Source organism: Podarcis cretensis (assembly GCF_951804945.1).
Source record: "Podarcis cretensis genome assembly, chromosome: 9".
NCBI classification, from domain to species: Eukaryota; Metazoa; Chordata; class Lepidosauria; order Squamata; family Lacertidae; genus Podarcis; species Podarcis cretensis.
The window spans coordinates 6,536,145-6,560,845 of NC_137178.1; the positions used below are offsets into that span (position 1 = coordinate 6,536,145).

Here is a 24,701-nt window from a genome sequence, read left to right on the forward strand (position 1 = left end):
TGCTGTTGCTGAGTTTGTTTCCCCCCAAGTAAATCGGCAAACACTTTCCCCCCTCAATGTCTTAGCATGAACTGTGCTCTGTCCCCTTAGTGGCTCGGCAACCACAGTTCAGATTATCCCTTAAGAGATTACCCAAAGCTGGCTTTGACTTTCCGAACGGATATATAGATAAGCAGCCACAGATTCCACCACTCTGCTGTTATTTCCAAAATCTGCCTTTATTTACAGTTCAAGTCAAATCACATGCAAATGTTCCCCTCCCCCCTCCCCGCATTTAAGAATAGCGATTAGCAAAAAAGATGCATTAGAATTTTAAAATAGCAATTAAATATACAAAAATATAGTTTACAAAATAAAAACCCAGCATGTTTTCTTTGTGTCTTTTCTCTTAAAAAAAAAAAAAAAATCTGCTGCAGAATTTTATTTATTTTAGTGTACAAATGTCTCCTCCAGGAGGACTTCTAAGGTTCATAAACTCTCTCTCGAGTCACACGCTATTTACAAAAAGAAGACCGCGGCGGGGGTGAACCCGGATGGATGAAAACAGTAAAAGGCTACTGAAAGTCATGCCATACTAAGAACCGGCTATTGGAAATTTGCCCCTATTATGGAAGGACTGGGAAGAACAGTCTGTGCCATTTTATTTTATTTTTAGCAAAAAGGGAACCTCGCGCTGTACAACGTAATACTGCAAAATCCCTTCCCTGTCTTTTGAACAAGTGCGGACACAGAAACAAAACACACTGCCCAAAAGGGGGTTTGGGGATAGCATCCTGTCTCCTTAGCAGACCCCGGAATAATCTGCGCAGGTAATCTTGGAAATGGACCTCTCCACCATCAGAACTTTCTCTGGCCAGAAACTTGCTTAAAAAATATTATTTTCACAAATCGATAACGGAACATGAATTGGACTCCAACCTGCACTGACAGGTTATCTAGTGGACAATTACTTTTGAACAAATCCAATGATATCTCTATGTTCAGGTACGTTGAACTATATTTGCTTGGTGCCTTAAAGGTAAAGGTAAAGGTACCCCTGCCCGTACGGGCCAGTCTTGGCAGACTCTGGGGTTGTGCGCCCATCTCACTTAAGAGGCCAGGGGCCAGCGCTGTCCGGAGACACTTCCGGGTCACGTGGCCAGCGTGACATCGCTGCTTGGCCAGAGCCAGAGCCAGAGCCAGAGCCGCACATGGAAACGCCGTTTACCTTCCCGCTGGTAAGCGGTCCCTATTTATCTACTTGCACCCGGAGGTGCTTTCGAACTGCTAGGTTGGCAGGCGCTGGGACCGAGCAGCGGGAGCGCACCCCGCCGCAGGGATTCGAACCGCCGACCTTTCGATCAGCAAGCCCTAGGCGCTGAGGCTTTAACCCACAGCGCCACCTGCGTCCCCTCGCTTGGTGCCTTAGCGGCTGACAAAGTTTAGATTTGGGCTGATGGAATTGAAACACCCGTTGGAAAATGGAGACTCATCAATGGCTACTGGCCATGATGGGAGACCCTCTGGGTCGAGAGACAGGAGGCCCACTGAGGCTCCCCAGTTGCTCACGAACTGCAATGGGAGAGAGGCTTATCACCCTTACGGCTCCCCAGAGGCTTCTGGGGGGGGGCTGCTGTGGGACACTGGAAGCTGAACTAGAAGGGTCTTTGGTCTGATCTAGCAGGCCTCTTTTTCAGATGAATCCCCACCCCGCCAAAAGTCTGCGCTCAACTCTACGCAAAGCTGCTAAGAAGCTTGCAGAGTCCAGGGTTCGTAATAGTTGCCATTTTTATTTTGAATTCCAATCGGGTCTAGCTTCTACGCAGGCAAATGCCCTTCTGCACTCAAACCGGGTTAAAAATGGGATTTGCCGCACTGTGGGATTTGAAAAAGGGACACCCCCCTTGTTGCCAAATCCAATAGGCTGCTAAGCTGCCTCCTCTGTGGGATGCTTGCTTTTCCTTGGCTTCAGAGTTGTCCATTAACATGACAGGACAGGAATCTGTGTGGTTTGCTTCCCCCCGCCTCCCTCCCGGGGCACTTAAGGAATCATTTTCTGAGGCAGGAATCAAGCCAGTGTGGATCTCAAGTGCCTAGCAGGACCCTGGTGGATGTTGGCCTGACTGGTAACCAAATAATCTTCTGTGCGTCGCCGCTAGGCCTCTAAGCACCCACTCTTCCTTTGGAGAGCTGGGCTCTGCTCTCGCTCTCCGTCCCACAGCGTACGAGAGAGTCACACAGACTGCTGCTGCGGATCGTGCTGGAACCATGCTAGGCCCTTGCCTTGTTCTGTTCCGGAAGCCACAGGCAATTCGGTATGAGGTAACCACTGAGCGGCAGAATCTCGGGGCCACGGTTCCCATTCCACCCGCAAAAAAAAAAGAACCACGCGGGGTCTCTTCGATCCCGAGGCGCAAAGGGTGCGCCTCTCGCACCCCTCGCTCTGGCATGTGTGCAGCTCAGTCCAAACGCAGGCGCTGGACCTGCACATGTCCTTCGTAAAGTGCTCTTACGGAAAGAAAAAGGGGGTCGGAAGGAAGAAAGGAAAAGGCCGAGCCTCTTCTCGTCGCACTGGCGGTGGTCTCGGCGCTGAGGGTGTTTCTGCGGTCCAAGCACCTTCCCCCTCCTTCAAGTGTGTCCTGGGAGCTCCTCGCGAGATGGAAGAAGCCCCGGCGGAGGCCCCGAGGCCGTAAGCAGCAGGTTCAGAGAGCGGGACATCTCTGGGCGGCAGGCTGCGCCCCAGAGAGGCTCGTGGGGAGCTATACGATGTTGGCCGCCCCAGGGAGGGGCTCTTGGGGGAGTCCGTGGGCATCTGGCTTGCTGTGGAGTTGCGCCAGCTGCAGGACGGCCATGTTGCAGAGTGGGCAGACTTTGCGCACCTCCAACCATTTGATGAGGCACCTGTGGCAGGGAAAGAAAGCAGCCCCTTCAGTATAGGCAGACTTCAAGCTAGGAATATAGCAGAATGGAATGGAATGGAATTTATTATTTATACTCCGCCCATCTGGCTGGGTTTCTCCAGCCACTCTGGGCGTCTTCCAACAGACTATTAAAATACAGTGGTCTGTTAAACATTAAAGCTTCCCTGAACAGGGCTGCCTTCAGATGTCTTCTAAAAATTTGGTAGTTGTTCTTCTCTTTGACATCTGGTGAGAGGGCGTTCCACAGGGCAGGTGCCACTACCGAGAAGACCCTCTGCCTGGTTCCCTGTAGCTTTGCTTCTTGCAGTGAGAGAACCACCAGAAGGACCTCAGTGTCCGGGCAGAACGATGTGGGTGGAGACACTCCTTCAGGTCTACTGGACCAAGGCCATTTAGGGCTTTAAAGGTCAGCACCAACACTTTGAATTGTGCTCGGAAATGTGCTGGGAGCCAATGTAGTAACCCAAAGAAAGCAGTGGTTTTCAACCAGTATGCTGCGGCAACTTGGGGTGCCTTGAATGATGGTCAGGGGTGCCCTCTTTCCTTCCCTCCCTCCTCTGATGCCCTCTCGCATTTCTGCCTCCCAAAGGCTTGTGGGGCTGTTTGTTGCAGCAGCCCTGGCTGCAAGCTCCCCAGGTGAATGGTGCCTCTGGGGCTGGCCGGGGGGTGCTGGTTGCCAGGAGCTGAGGTGCCCTCAGAGTAGGCAAGCAAGCGGACACGGGAGTCGAGCCTGCCAGTCTGCCAGCCCTTGGTGTTGGGAATGGACAGACAAGTCCCAGGGCCCTGTGGGGCAGTGTGAGGAGGCTCCTCTCTTTGGGGCAGCTCAGAGACCAGGGATGGTAGCAGTGGCTGCCCAGAGGACTCCCAAGGAGAGGGGAGCGGAAAGGAGGCTGAGGAAACACTCCACAAGGGCAAAGATCTTTTTTGGTAAGTCGCTTTGAGTTGCCTGTGGCAAAAAGAAAAACCCTAATAAATTTAATAATTGCAAACCCACCCTGCTTGGATTTGAAACTGCCTTATACTGCATCGGACTGCCAGCTTCTTGGCTTTGTTGTCTTTCTTTCTGAGCACTGGCACCCACAATCCTTCCAACTGGCGTTGCCAGGGGAAGGAGCTTGGCACTTTCTGCAGGCAGCGCTGATGGGGCCTGGCTCTGTTTATCGTACATGACAAGGGATGCTCCTAATGGATGTCCCCATGGCCTGGAAACAAAGGGAAGGCTTTCTCCTCTGCCGCCACCACCATGACGGGACCTGGCTCTTAGATTGTTGGTGCAACCCTCGAGGGAAATCAGGAGCCACCGTCCTCACGGCCGAAGGTCCATCTGCAGAGATGCTCCCTTCTGCTGCTCCTCCAAATTTACAGGCTGCCCGCAGCCCCAGGGGTTTCCAAGAGAGGCCGGAGGCCTTTGCAAACATTTCTCCCCGGACTTTTATTGCGCACTTACTTTCTGTGGAAGGCGTGTTTGCATGGGCAGATTCCCAGCTCGTCTTTGGGCTTGAACTCCTCCAAACAAACAGCACAGATCTGAAAGGGGGGGGGGGGGGAGGAAGAAGAGGAGGAAGAAGAAAGGTCAGTTAGACAGGGGGGGGGGAGAAGTATTTTGCATTCAGAATCACAGCGTTGGAAGGGACCTGAGGATCTAGTCCAAGCTCCTGCAATGGCAACCCAGCCAGATAGGTGGGGAATAATAATAATAATAATAATAATAATAATAATAATAATAATAATAATACAAATTCCTGCACTGCAGGGGGTTGGACTAGAATTTCAGCGGTTCTCAACCTGTGGGTCCCCAGATGTTGTTGGACTACAACTCCCATCATCCCTGACCACTGGTCATGCTAGCTAGGCATGATGGGAGTTGTAGTCCAACAACATCTGGGGACCCACAGGTTGAGAAACACTGGACTAGATGATCCTCAAGAGTACCTTCCAGCTCTACAATTTGATGATTCTAACCTTGGCATTATCAGCAGCACACTCTAGCCAACCGAGCTATCCAGGGATGATGGACTCAGATAGATTTCAAAAGAAGAAAACGATGTTATGTGCACAGGAACAGTCCGACTGGCTGCAGCTAATATATTTATATTTGCCAGTTGGAGGCAGCAATGCTTCTGAGTCCCAGTTGCTGGAAACTGCAGGAGGAGACAGTTGGTCTTGTGTTCGAATCCCGATTTCTGGTTTCCCACAGACAACTGTTCCCCCACTTCGAGAACAGAGTGCTGGACGAGATGAGCTGCTGGCCTGATCCTGCAGGTTGTTCTTAAAAAATATGTGTTTGAATTGCTATTGCTGTGTTGGAAGAAGAGTTTTGATGCTACAAAGCGAGAATGTTTTCAATTGGATTAAAAGGTAAGGATGCCAGGGACTATGTGGGAGATAATTTTGGTAAAATAAAAATAGTTTTGAAGGCACCCATAACTGTGCTGGCTCCTGGACTGTCCTGATTTATTTAAGCTGAAATTTACCAGAAATGAGAACAATCCCAGTTCAGAAAAAAACACCTTTGTCTCCAATATCTGAGATTCCTGTATTGAAGGGGTTGGAATAGAGGACCTTTAGGGACCCCTAATTCTTTAGGGACTCTGCAATTCTACAAGAAGGACTGGAGGGAAATGTGCCCGAGTCAGAGCCAATTATTTTGAGAAAGGTACAGAACTTTCCAGCCGCCTCTAAGGCCTGCTGGGCCTCTCCACCCAGCAGTAAGGATTTATAGCCTATAAAAATAACCTCTCCAGCTGTGTGGCAACTGGCAGTTGCATAACCAAACTTGCTTTTTTTTCTTTTATTTCCTCCGAGCAGAGCGATAACAGTGTCAGGTTTGTGCTGCTGAAAGTCCGGCCTTCTGAGCACGTATACCGGGGCCCCAGCACACTCCCCACTTCCCTCCAAAATTTAAATTTAGAGCCCCGTAACTCATTCCGTCAGTGCCGATGGGCGCCACAGTAATTGAGGAGGCTTTCGACTTCTCTTTCCCTCCTCGGCTCGATGTCTCTTCCCACCTTGCCAGATTTCAAGCGTTACAAGAGATTGAAAACATCCTTGCTGAGCTCAGGAAAAGGTCAAAAGGAAGGTGACCCAAGTGATGCCTAATTTCATCGGCAAAAGAAGGAGGCAAGATTCCAGACTTCACAAGGCTCTTCTTTGGATGGAAAAGAGAGCCCCTGACTTATTTTTGGAGAAGGCTCTATATTATTCACAAGGGAAGAGCACAGCTTATGTCACGGAGTTCTGGAAATTTCATGTCTTTGTTGGCACTAAGTTGGTTCTGATTACAGTCGTACCTCAGAAGTCGAACAGAATCCGTTCTGAAATTTTGTTTGACTTTCGAAATGTTCAGAAACCAAGGCGCGGCTTCCGACTGGTTTCTGGTTGTGCAGGCACAATAGTGGAAGCCGCGCCAGACGTTCGGCTTCCAAAAAAAGTTCGAAAACCGGAACACTCACTTCCGGTTTTCGATTGTTTGCGAGCTGAAACGTTCAACTCCCAAGGCATTTGGGTGCTGGTAAGACTGTATATTTAGTGTACTATATTATATATATATATATTACTTTCTTTACATTTGCACTTTTCTGTCTTTTCACTTTAGTTTCTATAACTGAAATTATTTCTTTTCTTTTTTGTTTAAATTTTTCTTTATACTTTTCATTTTACATCCAACACAAAACAAAATTTAAAATTATTGCAAATCATTCAGTATGATGTAACTGAAATGGTCTTAATTATTAATGATAAAGTTAGTTCTATATCTATTTAACTGCCATGACTCCTCTTCAACACCCCACCCCCAAATATATCCTGGAAGCTGGACTTTGGGGTGGTTGTTTAGAATTCTTTGATGGGAGAGAGCCAATCTCTCACAGAACTACGGATCCCAGAATTTCTTGAAGGGACGGAATCAAGATTAAGGCTAACTGGGGCTGTGCTATAGATCTGCCTGGTGGCTAGTGAAGGGCTAATCTGTTCATTTCAGTTATCTCGATTTCTCATTCCCCCCCCCCCACCTTAAATTCAGTTCTCCTTGTTTCCACATCAGTTTGACTTTCTTCATGGGTGAGAAATCCAGCTTACCTCATGCAGGTTGAGTTCTTTGACTTTTTCCTTTAGAATAACCTGCAAGGGGGGGGGGAGAGAGAGAGAGAGAGAGAGAGAGAGAGAGAGAGAGAGAGAGAGAGAAAGAAAGAAAAAAAAAAAAAGAGAGGCTGTGTTAGAAAACGGAGGTGCCTGTACTTGTGCAACCCCCCCCCCCCCCACAACGGAAACAAACATTGCAAAACAGGGGTTGAATTCTTGTAAGGTGCACGCAAGCTGGACGACACAGCAGAGCTTTGCTCCCAAAGCCTTGACTTGCAAAGGTTGAAAAGCAGTACAAGAATGAAATCTGCCTCACTGGGCATGCTAAAAAGGCTCCCACAAACATATCATCAACTTATAGAAACAGAAAGGGGGGGGGAAGAGTTGAATGCATTGAATGGCCTCCATGCAGTGCTTTTTTCTGGGGGGGACGATGACGACACGCAGGGGTACGCATACCCTTAAACATTTTTGTGAATCTTTGTACTTTTGTCCATTCACTGTATTTATTTTCCCTGATTTGAACTATAAAATGGTGATTTTCTTGCGTCAAAATGAGAATACCCCTAAACATTTTTTTAAGGGAAAAAAAGCACTGCCTTCATGGTATCATGATTCAGCCGTGTTGGTCTGACGCAGTCGAAATATATATAAAAAATAAAACAAATTGTCCAGTAGCACCCAGTTAGTTCTGGGTGTAAGTTTTCGTGTGAAGTGTGCATGCACACGAAAGCTTATACCAAGGACAAACTTAGGTGGTCTCTAAGGTGTTACTGGACAATTTAATTTTTTATATATATATTTCCATGGGATCATGAAAGAGAAGGTGCACTGCAATCCGCTCAGGAGCAATTCCAAGGCCCTGTTTGCACATGGAGCTTATCTGGACTGCAGCTAGTGCCACTGCTTCCCTCCCGCAAAAACCTCTCTCTCTCTCTCTCTCTCTCTCTCTCTCTCTCTCTCTCTCTCTCTCTCTCTCCCCCACACACACACACACAGTCATACCTCATGTTACATTTGCTTCATGTTATATTCTTTCAGGTTACGTCCTGCGGCAACCCGGAAGTACAGGAAAGGGTTACTTCCAGGTTTCACATCTCGCGCATGCAGAGAAGCGCAAAATGACGTCATGCGCATGTGCAGAAGCGCTGAATCGTAACCTGCGCGTGTGTAGACTCGTCGCTGCGGGTTGCGCTCTTTTCACGTTGCGAACGGGCCTCCGGAACGGATCCCGTTCGCAACCAGAGGTACCACTGTATAAGTTTCTGTTTTACTATTTCAAATACTCATTTTACATCCTTAAGATATCAATGACTTCCCTTCTTCTCTTTCCATGGTTCATTTAACATATCACAAATCCCTCCATATTTTACAAAAACCTCTCTCTCTCTTTCCAGAAAAACCTTCTCTTGAATGCTGAGTCGGAGCAAACATTAATTGGGCTTTCCATGAACTAATGTTTGCTCCGATTCAGCGCTCAAGAGCGGGTTTTCCCGGGGAAAGCGGCAAGGCAAACGAAAAACCACTTGCCCCTATGCTTTCAAGGCACGGGATGAGTGGAAGTATGGAAGACCCCTACAGCAACCTTGGATGAATGTACAGTGGTGCCTCGCAAGACGAAAAGAATCCGTTCCGCGATTCTCTTCGTCTAGCGGTTTTTTTGTCTTGCGAAGCAAGCCCATTGACGGCTTAGCGGATTAGCGCTATTAGCAGCTTAGCGGCTTTGAGCGGCTTATCAGCTTAGCGGATAAGCAGATAAGCGGCTTAGCGACTTAGAAAAAGGGGGGGGGGAGGAAAAAAAAGTCAGAAAAACTCGCAAGACATTTCGTCTTGCGAAGCAAGCCCATAGGGAAATTCGTTTTGCGAAGCGCCTCCAAAACGCAAAACCCTTTCGTCTAGCGGGTTTTCCGTCTTGCGAGGCATTCGTTTTGCGGGGCACCACTGTAAATGAGCTGAAGTGCAGAGCTTGTGATCAGCAGACTTATTCCGTTCACAGAAAGACTTCTCCTTCTTCTCTCCCTCCCTGACAGGGCTGGACATTATATGCTTTCCAATATCGTAATGTATCGCCAGCTAAACCCCAACATATTACGATGTCAGAAAGGACACACACACACAGAGTGATTTGTGATGCATTGCCAGGCCAATTCTTTTGAAATGGTTATCGCGATGTGGTCCAGAAACCGTTACCAGACGATGTATTGATATATCGCCCAGCCCTGCTCCTTGGAAGACACACTGTTCTGTTCTGGGGTTGTCCCAAACACTCCAGATGAAAATTGCATTGGCTGGGGAAAGGGAGGATGGGGAGAGGAGAGGGAGAGGAACTTCCACTGCGGAAATGGAAATTATTAAGTTAGCTAGACGTCTTCACTGGATACAACCCCAGGTTCCCAGAGACAAGATGGCGGCTCCTTGGCTGCTGGCAGCCAAACCATGGTTTGGCCTAAGTGTTACATCCAAACTCAGGCTCTTGCTTTATGTCAAACCACAGTTTACAGAACAAACCTCAGCTACAGTTTGTGGTTTGGGCAGGGAAGGATAAATCAGGTACGGGTGTGTCAGAGTCGCTCCTAGTTAGCCCTGCCTTCATCATGGTTTTTATCCTTGGTGGTGAATTCTAATTTGGGAGCTCCCTGGGGCAGGGATCAAATCTTATTGCGGGTTTGTCTGCAAAGGGTTGAGAGCACCTGAGACATTTTGCTCTCTTGCCTGCAGCCTGAAAACAATTTTGCCTTTTAGTTGCAAGTGAAAGCTCAGGGAAGCTTTTCAACTATGCCTTGATTTGAAATTTGTCAGGGCGACCGGGTGGTAGCGACATCGGCGGCAGGGAACAAAGAGAAAGAAAAGCTTACCTGTTTGTAGGCGTAAAGCTCTTTGTGGGCTTGGTGTCGAAGCCTAGAAAACAAAGAAGAAGAAGACTGAACATGAAGAAGGTACAGTAGATAAAAAACACAAAATGGAACAACAATTCTTGCACTGCAGAGGGTTGGACTCTACAATTCTACGACTCTAACAGCACATCAGAATCGCCACCCTCGGGAACAGATCACACCAGACAGTCCCTTTTAGCCCTGCTCTGCCCAGTAGTGAAAGAATTACTGGACTCTGCCACTCGTACGCAGGAAACTAAACACTTTGCCAATGCTGTCCAAAAACGCAAAGGAAAAATGAATAACGTTTCTGTAGATTTGCCTCCATTAATAGCACGCTCAACCCTTTCCGAGTTCAAAGGCAGAGATCTGTAAGCAAACAGGCAGCACATTTTGGAAGGAAAGGAAGCTCATAGGAACCTGGTAGTTTGCAGCAGGGGTGTGTTTAAAGAGGCAGTATGTCTCTGTGCACCTAATACACACACAACACCCCAGGGTGGAAATGCCAGCTCAGTGCCCCTTCTCTTTACCACCTTGTAAAGATGGTAAAAAGAAAAGAAAAGATAAACTAAACATCTACCTGATATAATTATCCTCTCCGCTTCTTATTCCATGGGCTCTTGAATTCTTAAGAATACCGCAAACAAGTTTTAAGTCCAGGAACTTGTTTTTCCTGCTATAAATACTCCTGGGTGGTTGTTTCGATTGTGGTTTTTTTTAATAACTAATGGGGAAAAAAGACCTATGCAAATTGATGTTCAAATTGGTACTTCTGTTTTCTTTTCTTTCTTTTTTTTTAAAAAAACCGTTTCTGCTTCAGCCCTCGCTTTGACACAAAAGAGGAACCCGCTGTCTTTCCATCCCACCAGATCCCAGTGGCGCTCATCACAGGGGCCTGAGATTGCCACGCACAGATCCTGCCCCTCAGGATAGTCTCCTTGGAACCAGTTGAAATAAGGTTGGGAGAACCCTTAGTCATTCCAGATGTGCCAGACTCCGAATCCCATCAGCCACAACCCAGTGTGGTCCATGGTCAGGGATGATGTGAGCTGGGCTTCCTTTTAAACAACATCTGGAAGGCTGCAAGTTCTCCATCCCTGAGTTAAACAATAATGCTAAAGGACCCAAGCGGCCTCCTTTATCCCCAATCCTGCTGGCACTCATGGTTGACAGCTCTGGCTTAGAGTCAAAATAGTTTAGGGCATGCACAGGTTGAGCTCATCATAGGAGGATAATAATAATAATAATATCCTGCCCATTTGACTGGGTTTCCCCAGAGGATGGCACCTCTGTAGTAGACACAGAGGAATAATCCATGCTACTACAGTGGTACCTCGGGTTAAGTACTTAATTTGTTCCGGAGGTCTGTTCTTAACCTGAAACTGTTCTTAACCTGAAGCACCACTTTAGCTAATGGGGCCTCCTGCTGCCGCTGCGCCGTCGGAGCACAATTTCTGTTCTCATCCTGAAGCAAAGTTCTTAGCCCGAGGTAATATTTCTGGGTTAGCAGAGTCTGTAACCTGAAGTGTATGTAACCTGAAGCGTATGTACCACTGTACATATCAAAATGTTCCTCTGTGTGAAACAACCGGTCCAGCCTTCTTGCTGACGTGCTAGCTTTCTAATGCAGGGGGTTATTGACAAAAGGAAGCGAGCCTCCCGGTACGTTATGTGGTGGAGCTATCTCACGAGGTCCGTGCCATGCATTGCCCCTCAATGTTCCAAAAAGCCATTCACAACCCACGATGGCAATCAGCGGAGAAATCTGCTGCCCAAAAGGAAGAATGGAGATCTGTGCAGTGCTTTCAGATACGATGCTCTTTTTCTATACGAACGAGCAGAATGCAATCTTTGTAGACGGGAGTCTCCCGAGCCTTGGTGCCTCGACAGCGCATAATTATGTATAAATAATTAGATTTAACAGGGAAATAGAAACGGCATCTATGTACATTGCGGGACGGAGAGAGACTGCATCTTTGGCCTTGCAAGAGGAACAACAAACGACTTGTTGGATCCGAGCTGAAAACAAAGACATGCACCCAATAGTTTTGTGTTCTAAAATGCCATTGTTGGCTATGCTTTGGCCAAAAAGGTATTAGCTGCAACATGCGAATGTGTCAGAGCTGGAAGAGAGCAACACCACTGGGGTGGCTGTGCAAATTCAAAACCAGCCCAAGACCACCTGAGTGGAGCAGTTAGGAGCTCATAACAGTGCCCTTCTTCAAGGGAAAATTGGATGTTGAATGTCTCTACTTGACAATGCTTACATCAATTAGTTGGTTCGCTTAATCGTTCTAAAAACCTTTTCATCAGCTAGAAAGGTGCTGAAATTAATTACATTGCTTTTTTTAATTAAAAAAATAGTAATAGAAAACTATACTTAGGTCTATTTTAAGCAGCTTCTTCCCCCCAATCAACCTGCCCTCCAAATCAGAAGAAAACCCACTTCTAAGGTGATGACGACTGCGACAAACCGGTGCAAAATCTAAAAACCAAAGGAAGAATGCCTTTTGTTTTAGAACTATCATTTCCCCCCTCACGTGTACTTTTAAGTGACAAGAGCCAGTGTGGGGTCGCTGTTAAGAGTGTCACACTAGGGTGGCACTCTGTTCAATTCCTCCCTCGGCCATGAAATTTAGTGGGTGACCTTGGACCAGATGCAAACTACCTTGGAAAGTTGTTGTGAGAATAAAAGGGCTGTGGGAAGAACTCAAGTACACCACCATAAGCTTCCTGGAAGAATCGCTAACTAAATTAAAAACCCACACAACCAACTGACTAAGATTTGTTTAAATCAGCCAACACAGCTACATAAAGGAACCTGCACCCAGGCAATACTGGGAAAATACAATTCAGGGAATCTCTGGCTCTCCAGATGTTGCTAGACTACAATTCCCATCGCCCCCAGCCACTGGCCATGCTTGCTGGGGCTGATGGGAGTTGTAGTTTAGCCGGAGGGCTAAAGGTCTCGCATACTTGTATGCTCTTTTGGGTTTCTCAAGCCTACTCTCAATCCTGTATCGAGGTGCCAGAACTGAGTTCCGGTGAGTTCTGAAGCTTTCACTTCCAATTAGCCACAGATTAATCTTTGTTCCAACACCTCAGCTACAACAAGTTAACTGTCGTTCCTTTAAACGACTCAGCTTTAAAGCCCATCGTTCCAAGTTAACTATGGTTTGTTTGAAATGAGCTAAGATCAACCACAGTTTCTGGGCCATCTCTGGTGGGTCAGAGATGGAAAGAAGATAAAGTCCCTACCAGGGAAGAATGGCAGATGAAGTTGATGGACTATGCCAAAATGGCTAAAATGACCGGAAGACTCAGAAATCAGGAAGACCAAAATTTTAATAAGGAATGGGGGAAATTTATAGCTTATCCTAAAGACCATTGTAAACAGCAGGATTGGAATATCACTTGTAGTTTAATGGTGAATTTTGGATGCAGTGGAGAGATAAAAGGTTTGGATTACTATAAAAGATGCAGGAGGAAATGATTAACAATAGGACCCACAAAGGGGAGGAGGGAAGTCCAGGAGATTCCTTGGAATCTTGTTTTTATGTTGTATGTTGGACAATTTTAATTTGAAAAACCAAATATATAATAATTATTTTTTAAAGGATCAACCACAGTTTACTGGTTTGTATCACAATAGTACGATTCAACAAAAATGGAAGTACAAACTCCTCCTTGTGGCCACGAAGGAGCGAGGGAGACATGGTGGGGTGTGAAAAAGTCATGTGTTAGTGTGACTCAGTCTCGTCACACTAAACTGTAGCTTGGAGCGGTGGCCAAATAGTGTCTTTCTCTCTGATGGGTGCAAAACGTACAGCCTGTCACTGCTGAGCTGATAGTTTAGAAAACCAATCTTTGTACAATATGTGTCACAATAGGAACTAATCCCACACAATAAAATCCCTTTGTTCCTGACTGCCGCCAAGAGCCAGAATATTGTCCGTTGAATGAATACCCGCCAGACTTTGCCTGCTGTTTTGGTGGCCAGCATGCAGACTTTCTTAAAGCTAAACACACACCCTGCAAATATCCTACTCCAACCTGTTTGGTCTGCGCCACTGAATATTCAAACTTCCCAAGTGGCAATTGGTTTGGAAAGGGCTGCTTTTTCCCACTTGGTTCAGATTAACAAGCTGAGCCTGTTTCATCGACTAACCTCTGAACCGCGCTGCTGGGAGAGCAGCTGGCATGCAAGACACTTTGGAGAGGTGGGCGGGGAAAAAAAAATACAGACAATTTCTTAACCACAAGTATGCAAGTTATTTGCAGGAGAGGGAGAGAGAAAGAGAGAGAGTGATAGATGCCCTGAAGTGTTAGAAAGAGCAAATTCCTTGAAAAGCTCGCTTCCGCATCCCGGCAGCTGTGAAAGGGAGACGGCAGGTTAACGTGCGAATCGCCAAATGGAAACTATTTCCCCTGTGCACCAGGAAAAGACACAAAAAATGAAGCCTCTCCAAAACCGGAAAATTGCTTTTCTGAACCAGGATCCTCAGGACTGCTTAGAACAGAGGTAGACAATGTGGTCCCCTCTGAGATGTTCCTGGACTCCAGATCCCATCAGTCTCAGTCAGCCCAGGAGTGATGGGAAATGGAGTCTGTCAACATTAGGATGGCACAATGTGAGCTGCGTACATCAAAGGAACGCTTCCACTCTGCCAGTGGAAACCTCAGAGCAAAGTTCTCCTAAGCAAGGGAGTTGGGAGACAAAAATCGCCTGCTCTCTCTAAAGGCAGCGGGATTTGGGGAAGACTGGGGAAGACTAAAAGGAACCCCCTGGCAAGAAGCCAGCCTCACAGAGTGGGTGCCTTACACACAGGAATCTGAGACATTTCCTTGCATCTGCCGAGCTGAATGCAACCTCCTTCTTTCCGAATGGCGAATGGCCGGCCTCTGCCACCAAAGTGGGTGTCCTCTAGCCTTTGGCACCTCCCGCCACACAGTCCCCTGGCAGCCTGGAAATAAAGCGGCCTTTGCCCACCTGTAGCTGCTCTATGTCCTTACCTGATCAAATAGCAGCAGAAGAGTAAGCTCAGAATAAAGACAAAGATGGCCGTGCCGAAGACCACAATGTATATGTTGAGAGGCAGGTTCTGAAATCCAATGTTTGGCATCCTGAAACTGTAATGCTGGAAATCTGAGCTCATGGATGGTCTGGCAAGAAAAACGAAACAAAAAACAAGGCGGTGAGAATTCTGAATGACTGTTTCCTGGAAACAATATACCTCTGATTTCAACGAATCCCAAAGCAGATTACAACATTGTTTTTTAAAAAATGGCAGAGAAATGCAATGAAGAGTGTGGGATGGGCAATTAGCAAGAAGATGCCCTCTGTAGCATTGCACCAAGCAAGCAAATCATCATTAATGCTCATTGTCGTATAACTGTCTCATCACTGTAGAACCTCTCTGCAAACAAATCAGAGCAAATGCTCAATAAAGACCAGCTATAGTCTAACCCAAGGTTTCCCAAACTTGGGTCTTCAGCTGTTTCTTGGACTACAGTTCCCATCATCCCTGACTGGTGACTGAGAGCGGCTACCAGGACCATATAACACCGGTCTTAAAGGATCTACATTGGCTCCCGGTACATTTCCGAGCACAATTCAGAGTGCCAGTGCTGACCTTTAAAGCCCTAAACGGCCTCAGCCCAGTATACCTGAAGGAGTGTCTCCACCTCCATCGTTCAGCCGGTCACTGAGGTCCAGCTCCGAGGGCCTTCTGGCGGTTCCCTCCCTGCAAGATGTGAGATTACAGGGAACCAGGCAGAGGGCCTTCTTGGTGGTGGCACCTGCCCTGTGAAACGCCCTCCCAGCAGATGTCAAGGCAATAAACAACTATTTTACTTTTAAAAGACAACTGAAGGCGGCCCTGTTTAGGGAAGTTTTTAATGCTTTGTTGTGTTTTTAATATTCTGTTGGGAGCCACCCAGAGAGGCTGGTGCAACCCAGTTAGATGAGCGGCATACAATATAATAATAATAATAATAATAATAATAATAATAATAATAATAATAATAATCCAGGACCAGTAACAGTGTTCCACTGTTGTTCCTAGAGATAAGCTAGGTTTGAACACATGGCGTATATAGCTGCATACAGTGCTTTTGGGGGGGGGGGTTCACAGGGGTACGCATACCTCTAAACATTTTGTGAATCTGAGTTTGACCTCATTGAGGGGCAGTATTTCAATATGAGTAGGAAAATGAGAGTACCCCTAAATATTTTTAAAGAAAAAAAAGCACTGGCTGTATAACCGTCCCACAGTCATACTGGAATAAATGCTCAATAAAGTCCGGATGTAGTCTAACTGCGTAAGCAAAGCAAATCAGGACGAATGCTCAATAAACAGAGAATAAACCTGGAGGAGCCCAGAGAGAGAAATAAGGCAGTTTCCAAGCTACCTTCGCCATAACTTTGCCACAGGGCGGAGTTAACCAAGTCCCTCCCTTCCTCAGCCTGCCCCCCCCCCTTCCAAAAAAGAGACAACGTGGAGGTTTGTGTAGATTAGGGATCAGCAAACCTTTTCAGCAGGGGGGCAGTCTACTGTCCCTCAGACCTTGTGGGGGGCCAGACTATATTTTGGGGAAAAAGTGAACGAACCCAGAGATGCATTTTAAATAAAAGCACACATTCCACTCATGTAAAAACACCAGGCAGGCCCCACAAACAACCCAGAGATGCATTTTAAACAAAAGGACACATTCTACTTATGTAAAAACATGCTGATTCCCAGACTGTCTGCAGGGCGGATTTAGAAGGCGATTGGGCCGGATTTGGCCCCTGGGTGTAGTTGCTAAATGCAAAGCAAGTTTGTCTACCTTGAGAAAGGCTCGCAACTTCAGGGTCAAGCCCAGCACCGCGGAGGCAACACTGACCAAACAAGGTAAAAAGGTAAAGGTACCCCTTGCCCGTACGGGCCAGTCTTGACAGACTCTGGGATTGTGCGCCCATCTCACTCAAGAGGCCAGGGGCCAGCGCTGTCCGGAGACACTTCCGGGTCACGTGGCCAGCGTGACATCGCTGCTCTGGCCAGAGCCAGAGCCAGAGCCGCACACGGAAACACCGTTTACCTTCCCGCTGGTAAGCGGTCCCTATTTATCTACTTGCACCCGGAGGTGCTTTCGAACTGCTAGGTTGGCAGGCGCTGGGATCGAGCAGAGTGGCAAAACTTTTGCCACCTTCTTTTTTATTTGATCTTCTCGATTCAGCCTTTCCCTCCCCAGACATTCACCCAAGCTTTGGACAATTCCGGCACAATTAGGACTCACATGCTGTGCGGCATCGGAGCGGCGGGTCGGACACGAAAGCAAAATGGGTAAAAAACGGACGGGGAGAAAGTTTCCTTCTAAGCGGCTCCTGGCTTAAGATGAATAATGCTTTTTGGCAGAAGCGAGAAACAGCCCTCTCATCCGGCAGAAATTCCCTCTTGGAAGATCCAGCCTCCGCAGCTCAGTTTGGCTGTTGTCCAAGGCTCTGAGCTGATCCCTGCCTTGGCTCGGTCCTGCAAAGTGATCCTATAGGCAGAGAGCAGTTTCCCCTTTTTGTTTCCAGGCGTGGCTTCCCTATCGTGGCTTTTATTATATTTGGCTTTCAAGGGGAGGAGATTTCCATTGAGCATGTGGCAGAGAGAGAGGAAAATTACAAGCGTCACAAGAATGGGGTTTTTGCAATTTTCACACGGTGCTCTTCGCCCCCCTGGACACCCCAGTGTGGAAGCTGCACAGCTGCTTGGCAGGTTTCAAGCTTAAAAAATAAGAACTTGCAAAAGATGGAGAGGTATCTTTTCAAAATGAGCGCAAGAACATCAAGGGGTACTGAGGACAATCGTAGTTATGATCCAAAACAGAGATTTCCAACTCTGACAGATGTGAAAGATCAGAAAGGAGAAAGGCTTGTGTTGATGACGAGAGATTTTGTTTGTCTCAAATTAGATGTAATTATTAGTAATAATAATAATAATAATAATAATAATAATAATAATAATAAATTTTATTTATACCCTGCCCTCCCCGGCCAGAGCCGGGCTCAGGGCGGCTAACACCAGTAAAATTACAGTAAAAACATAATAGGAAAAAAACAACCAATTTAAAATACAGTTTAAAATGCAGCCTCAATTTTAAAGTAGCCGATAATTCAAGACCACAAGGGGAGGGAAACATAAGGGTCAGACGGAGTCCAAACCAAAGGCCTGGCGGAACAGCTCTGCCTTGCAGGCCCTACGGAAAGATGTCAAGTCCCGCAGGGCCCTAGTCTCTTGTGACAGAGCGTTCCACCAAGTTGGGGCCAGTACTGAAAAGGCCCTGGCCCTAGTTGAAACCAATCTAACCACTTTGCAACTTGGGACCAAGGTGTTGTCATTTGTGGACCTTAAGGTCCTCTGTGGGGCATACCAGGAGAGGCGGTCCTGTAGGTACGAGGGTTCTAGGCCACATAGGGCTTTAAAGGTCAAAACCTGACCCTGTACTCCACCGGGAGCCAGTGCAGTTGGATAAACGAGATTACCCGGCAAAAGTAAGCTCCCACTTCTCATGGAGTTACACATGCTTAATGTACATATGTAAGGAGTTTGATTATAATTATATTTTGGGAACGATTCATGTTATTTTTTTAGCGGGATTGTTTTCTACTTTCTGGATGTCGCACGATCGTATCCTAAAGCAGTTGTGTTCTGTGTCCTAAATCAGGCACTGCTAAGAACTGGTTCTCCCCACCCAAATGTATTTCTTATCCATAAAAAAACTGGAGTGGTGTGAGCAAATTTTCATTCTGAAAGCGTGGCCCAGAGAAACATGTTTTAGAACTGTTGGATTAGAGCAGGCATAGGCAAACTCGGCCCTCCAGATGTTTTTGGCCTACAACTCCCATGATCCCTAGCTAGCAGGACCAGTGGTCAGGGATGATGGGAACTGTAGTCCCAAAACATCTGGAGGGCCGAGTTTGCCTATGCCTGGGTCAGAGTGTCAGATGAGGACTGGGAGACCAGGGTTCAAATCCTCGTGCAACAGCAGAGATCCTGCGCATGTTGCAAAGCTCAGAGCTTGCAAGACCCCCGCCCCGCCCCGCCATAGCTTGTATCTATGCACATAAACAAATGTGCGCAGATTTTAGGCAAAATTTGTGCCGTGGACGGCTTTGTGACTTTAAGAACTGTTCCTTGAGATGGAGGGTGGCTCAGTGGTGGGACACCTGTCCTGAATGCAGAAGAACCCAGGTTCAATCTCTGTACCCTGCAGGAGAACCTTGTTTCGACTCCTGGAGAGCTGCTGCCAGGAATGAACAACATCCTGAGCTCCAGCAGCACATTCATTGGCTTCCAAACAGACCACTCTGTCCACATGTCCGTGTGGTGTAATGGTTAGAGTGTTGGACTACGACCCCGGGGACCAGGGTTCGAATTCCCACTTAGCCATGAAGCTGAGCTTCAGGCCAGTTGCCATCTCTTGGCCTAACCTACCACACAGGTAGGTTGTTGTGAGGATGGAAAGGTGAGAGGCGAGAACGACGTGCCCCGCCTTAAGGTCCTTGCAAGATAAAGGTGATGGTATATACAGTGGTATATACATGTGATGGTATACACAGCGATTCGTGCGGGATGCACGTTCGCAACCCGCATCTGCGCACGGGCGGGTTGCGATTCGGCGCTTCTGCGCATCTGCCGAAACCCAGAAGTAACCCATTCCGGTCCGTAACCCAAAAAAACGCAACCTGAATCGTCTGTAACCCGAGGTATGACTGTAAATGTAATTGACAACAAATTTAAAAAGTGGCTGGTCACCAAGTGATGTGCGCAGAGGCAGTGCAGTGTAGTGGTTAGAGCGACAGCTCCAGGTGTGGTCATAGAATTACAAAACTGTAGAATTGGAAGGGACCCTGAGGGTCATCCAGTCCAATGCAGGAATATGCAGATGTCCCATATGGGGATCAAACCTGCAGACTTGGCGTTATCAGCACCACGCTCCAAGCAATGGAGCTACCCAGGTCTGACCAAGGCAGAAAACAGCGGGAATATTACTTCTCTTGATGCAGCCTAGAATAGGCTTATTGGTTACTGACCTTCGGAAGCCCCTCGGGGAGCCTTTTCCGTCAAGGAGTGGGCTGAAAAGGCTTTCAACTGCACGGACCCGCATACCCCCAGCAAAAAAGGAAATGTTTCACCTGGCAGCCAACAAAACAGCCTGTATAATGGAATTCTATTTTTATTCCCGAAGCTTATTCACACACCCACTGCATTTGTACGAACGAGCCTTTCCTGAATTTCCTGAAATTCAGCACGCAAATATGCCCCTAGCCGTTCATGCCCAATTCCAGGACTTCACCTGCAAAGGTTTCTGCAAGTTCACGGTTGAAGGGACTCTACCAGGGAAAAGCTGGCGACTTTATCTGTAGGCCAATTTGAGCAAAAGAGAAAGAAAGGAAAAGAGGTAGATACTTAATGCGCCACTTTTGATTTTCAGGTAGGTAGAGGAGGAAATAAGACCCTAAGAATGTTTGGAATATATTTTTTTTTAATAGTACCTGATTGGCTGCATGGGGGTATTCCTGTGCAAGGAGGGTTCAAGCTTCAACAGGATGTTGCCATGCTGCTACTCAGTCAATCATTTGACTGCATGACGAACTCATGCGGAAAGGTTTGCTTATTCAAGCTGTGTTGAGAAAGCTGTCGACACGGGGAAGCATTTTTCTACACTGCTGAAAACATGTTCATTGAGACAACTACTCAACATAAAGGGTTTTTTAAAAAATGTTGCTGTACAATGCCCTGGTATTTTGCGAGAAGGCGGCATATAAACACTTTATATTATAAATAGAACAAAGAATCCCTTGTTTATTTACTTATTGCATCTACGTCACCTTTTCCTCCTGGCTCTCCCCACGTTATTCTCACAACAACCCTGTGAGGTACTTGCCGGGGGGGGGGGCGGGAGACAGCAATGGGCCCAAGGTTGCCCAGTGAGCTTCATGGCTGAGCGGGGTTTCGAACCCTGGTCTCTCACTGCCATAGTCCCGACACTCTAACTGTTACACCACACTGTCTCTCCTGCTTAACACCGGGGATTCAGATACTATCCTAAGGGAGTGCTTCTGTTAGGCGAGTGTTACCTTTCCTGGAGACTCAAAACAGGGTTATTTGCTGAGGGGCAAGTGAGATTTATGCCATCCTGATTACAAACTCAGCATGGGCTATGGAGATAGGGCTATTGCAAGCACCTATTGGACAGCGCCAGTGACACCATTAGTGGAAAGCCATTAGTGGACACGGGTGGTGCTGTGGGTTAAACCACAGAGCCTAGGGCTTGCCGACCAGAAGGTTGGCGGTTCGAATCCCTGCGACCAGGTGAGCTCCTGTTGCTCGGTCCCTGCTCCTGCCAACCTAGCAGTTTGAAAGTACATCAAAGTGCAAGTAGATAAATAGGTACTGCTCCGGCGGGAAGGTAAAGGGCATTTCCGTGCGCTGCTCTGGTTCGGCAGAAGCGGTTTAGTCATGCTGGCCACATGAACCGGAAGCTGTACGCTGGCTCCCTCGGCCAGTAAAGCGAGATGAGCGCCGCAACCCCAGCGTCGGCCACGACTGGACCTAATGGTCAGGCGCCCCTTTACCTTTACTTATTGGACAGCGCCAGTGATGCCATTAGTGGAAAGGGTCTTTCCTGCCCCTCACACCGTTCAGCATCCAACAGGGATCCTGGCCCATTCCCCCTGCAACAAGGATATTGTGTTGGTGCTGACACTGGATGAAATAAAGGTGCGGAATCGAGTTACGGGACTGTTTGGGTTAAGTCCACAGTGCTTCAGCGGACTTTTTTTACATGTTTGCGAGTTTTACCAAGAGAAAAACTAGGTCACTAGCACTGCCGCCTGAATTCCCTGCACTTTATAAACAGTAATGAAAAGGTTGTGGTGTGGGTTAACTGATAGGGATGATTAATTAATTGGGCAAACAAAGATATTGGCAAGCACAACTCTCTCTGGCACACACACCTCTCCCGCAAAACAAACTCTGGCGAGTAATACTTCTCTGGGGAGAGCCTTTCCATGCACTGTGGGGGGTTGGACTAAATGACCTATGGGGTCCCTTCCAATTCTACTATAATAATAATAATACTAAGAAGAAGAAGAAGAAGAAGAAGAAGAAGAAGAAGAAGAAGAAGAAGTTAAAATGCAAACTGAGGAGAGGAGAAGAAGAAGAAGAAGAAGAAGAAGAAGAAGAAGAAGAAGAAGAAGAAGTTAAAATGCAAACTGAGGAGAGAAGAAGAAGAAGAAGAAGAAGAAGAAGAAGAAGAAGAAGAAGAAGAAGTTAAAATGCAAACTGAGGAGAGAAGAAGAAGAAGAAGAAGAAGAAGAAGAAGAAGAAGTTAAAATGCAAACTGAGGAGGTCCGCCTGAAAAGAAGTATATAAATACTTTAAATCAACCTATCTGTTTCAGGACAGGGAACTCCTACAGGAATGCAAGGGCAGAAGGTGTTTGGGAACAAGCAGGCCACAGTATTAGGTCTGGACTTGGAGAAAATCCAGTTTCAGAGCCTAGTTCCTTTGTCAGAATTGGGCAAGTCGCTGTGTCCTGACCTCACTTAAGTTCGTTAGGAGGATGAATGAGGTAAACATTATAAATGCAGCTTGGTTAACAAATAATTAGCTGCACGCCCCGTGCGAGGGAATGCGCACGTATGTGTATTTTTGGGTGGAACCAACAGGCAAATTCAGCACCTAGGACTTGCCGATCGAAAGGTCGGCGGTTCGAATCCCTGCGGCGGGGTGCGCTCCCGCTGCTCGGTCCCAGCGCCTGCCAACCTAGCAGTTCGAAAGCACCTCCGGGTGCAAGTAGATAAATAGGGACCGCTTACCAGCGGGAAGGTAAACGGCGTTTCCGTGTGCGGCTCTGGCTCGCCAGAGCAGCGATGTCACGCTGGCCACGTGACCCGGAAGTGTCTCCGGACAGCGCTGGCCCCTGGACTCTTAAGTGAGATGGGCGCACAATCCCAGAGTCTGTCAAGACTGGCCCGTATGGGCAGGGGTACCTTTACCTTTACCTTTAAGCAAAATATCTCTCGCCAGAGCTGTTCTGCAGCTTTCCTAACCTCCTGGAATAAGGTTGACCGGTGGAAAAAGAAAAAAAAGGGGGGGTTTCTGTGTCTACTAACACAGGAATATGCACCCTACTTGGCATGAATTGAACTCACAGTAAGACAACATTGAGACTACAATTCCCATCATCCCTGACCACTAGTCCTGCTAGCTAGGGATCATGGGAGTTGAAGGCCAAAAACATCTGGAGGGCCGAGGTTGAGGAAGCCTGTCCTAGAATCATGGAACTGGAGGGGACCCCAGGGTCATCTAGTCCAACCCCACTGCAATACAAAAATTTGAGCAGGAAGTGGGGGCCTCCCAAGCAGAGTTTACCCCTGTCATGTGGGAATCCCTTGCAGACGGCCACAGTGCCTAGAGACAGGCAGTCAGGTCATGCATCCACAGACGTGATCAGAGGAAGAATGACCGGTAGGAGGAGTGCAGAGAGAATGAATTCCCTGGTGCATCTGCAGCAGCACAACTGGACGCCTTCATCTGCCCCAGCTGCAACAAAACATGTCTCTCCTGTATCAGTCTCTGCAGCCACAGCAGGCGCTGCAAGTTCCAACAGCTTGACTTCACCCACAAAGGCGCAATCCTCCGTTGTCTCACGAGGCAGATGGATGCAAACATGAAGTTGCCAGGTTCTGATTGCAGTGCCAAGTTAAAGAGGAGGGTGGGAAACCCGGGTGAGGCCTCCGTGGCGGGTCATACCTTGGCACTTGGCTGTGTGTTGACAGAATGCCTGGTCTGGTGAGGTGCCCCCGTGGGATGTCCGCAAGCAGGTCACACGAGGGCCAAAACATTCTCCCTGCTTGCAAGACCCAGACGTTAGTATTCAGAGGCAGGATGCAGAGGGGAGTGTTTAGGGGGATGTAACTGGTTTGGTCCGTATAGTAAGGCCCGTACAGTAAAACCTATGGTTTTCCCAGTAGTGATGTATGGAAGTGAGGGCTGGACCGTAAAGAAGGCTGATCGCCAAAGAATTGATGCTTTTGAATTCTGGTGCTGGAGGAGACTCTTGAGAGTTCCATGGACTGCAAGAAGATCAAACCTCTCCATTCTGAAGGAAATCAGCCCTGAGTGCTCACTGGAAGGACAGATCCTGAAGCTGAGGCTCCAAGACTTTGGCCACCTCATGAGAAGAGAAGACTCCCTGGAAAAGACCCTGATGTTGGGAAAGATGGAGGGCACAAGGAGAAAAGGACGGCAGAGGATGAGATGGTGGGACAGTGTTCTCAAAGCTACCAGCATGAGTTTGACCAAACTGCGGGAGGCAGTGGAAGACAGGAGTGCCTGGCGTGCTCTGGTCCAGGGGGTCACGAAGAGTCGGACACAACTAAACAACTAAACAACAACAACAAAAACTGGTTCGGTTGACCTGGGCACAGAGTCTCAGGGATGTCGTCGGGGACGCCACAGGTATAATTTAGAATCGGGGTGGATTTGATTTAAACCAAATCAATTTAAATCACAATTTAAATCACTAGTCAATAAGACTGCTCTGCCTACTTTCTTTTAGCAAATGTTTTGTGCCACTGGGGAAGTGGTAATTCTGTATTGATTTGTTTTGGATGTTGTATGTGATGCCAATAAAGGTTTTACGATACGATTTAAATCTTTTTTTTTTATTTACAGAAAGACTCATTCTTGCTGGTATAATCTTAATATTTACAACCAGACGAAGGTTTCATTTTTGGAATAATAAATTTTCTGAGTAGTTTTTGCAGTTATATCCAAAAATACTGATTTGGTTATGCTATTAGAAACAC

General features: G+C 47.3%; 1 protein-coding gene across 7 annotated transcripts in view; it reads right to left on the reverse strand.

The window, feature by feature from the left end:
- Positions 1 to 388: 388 nt before the first annotated feature.
- The window catches only part of RNF24 (ring finger protein 24), a 78,057-nt gene continuing 53,744 nt past the window's right edge, over positions 389 to 24,701 (reverse strand). For 6 of the 7 annotated variants that reach the window (XM_079991246.1, XM_079991242.1, XM_079991243.1 and 3 more), the window contains 5 exons: positions 14,867 to 15,016; positions 9,836 to 9,878; positions 6,978 to 7,019; positions 4,348 to 4,427; positions 389 to 2,880 (listed from right to left, as the gene is read on the reverse strand). In XM_079991246.1, coding sequence (XP_079847372.1) covers positions 2,739 to 2,880; positions 4,348 to 4,427; positions 6,978 to 7,019; positions 9,836 to 9,878; positions 14,867 to 15,009 — 450 coding nt within the window. In that variant the 5' untranslated portion in view covers positions 15,010 to 15,016 and the 3' untranslated portion in view covers positions 389 to 2,738. Of the gene's footprint in view, positions 2,881 to 4,347; positions 4,428 to 6,977; positions 7,020 to 9,835; positions 9,879 to 14,866; positions 15,017 to 17,131; positions 17,403 to 24,701 lie in introns of those variants that run through there. The other variant, XM_079991245.1, reaches the window with a different exon arrangement.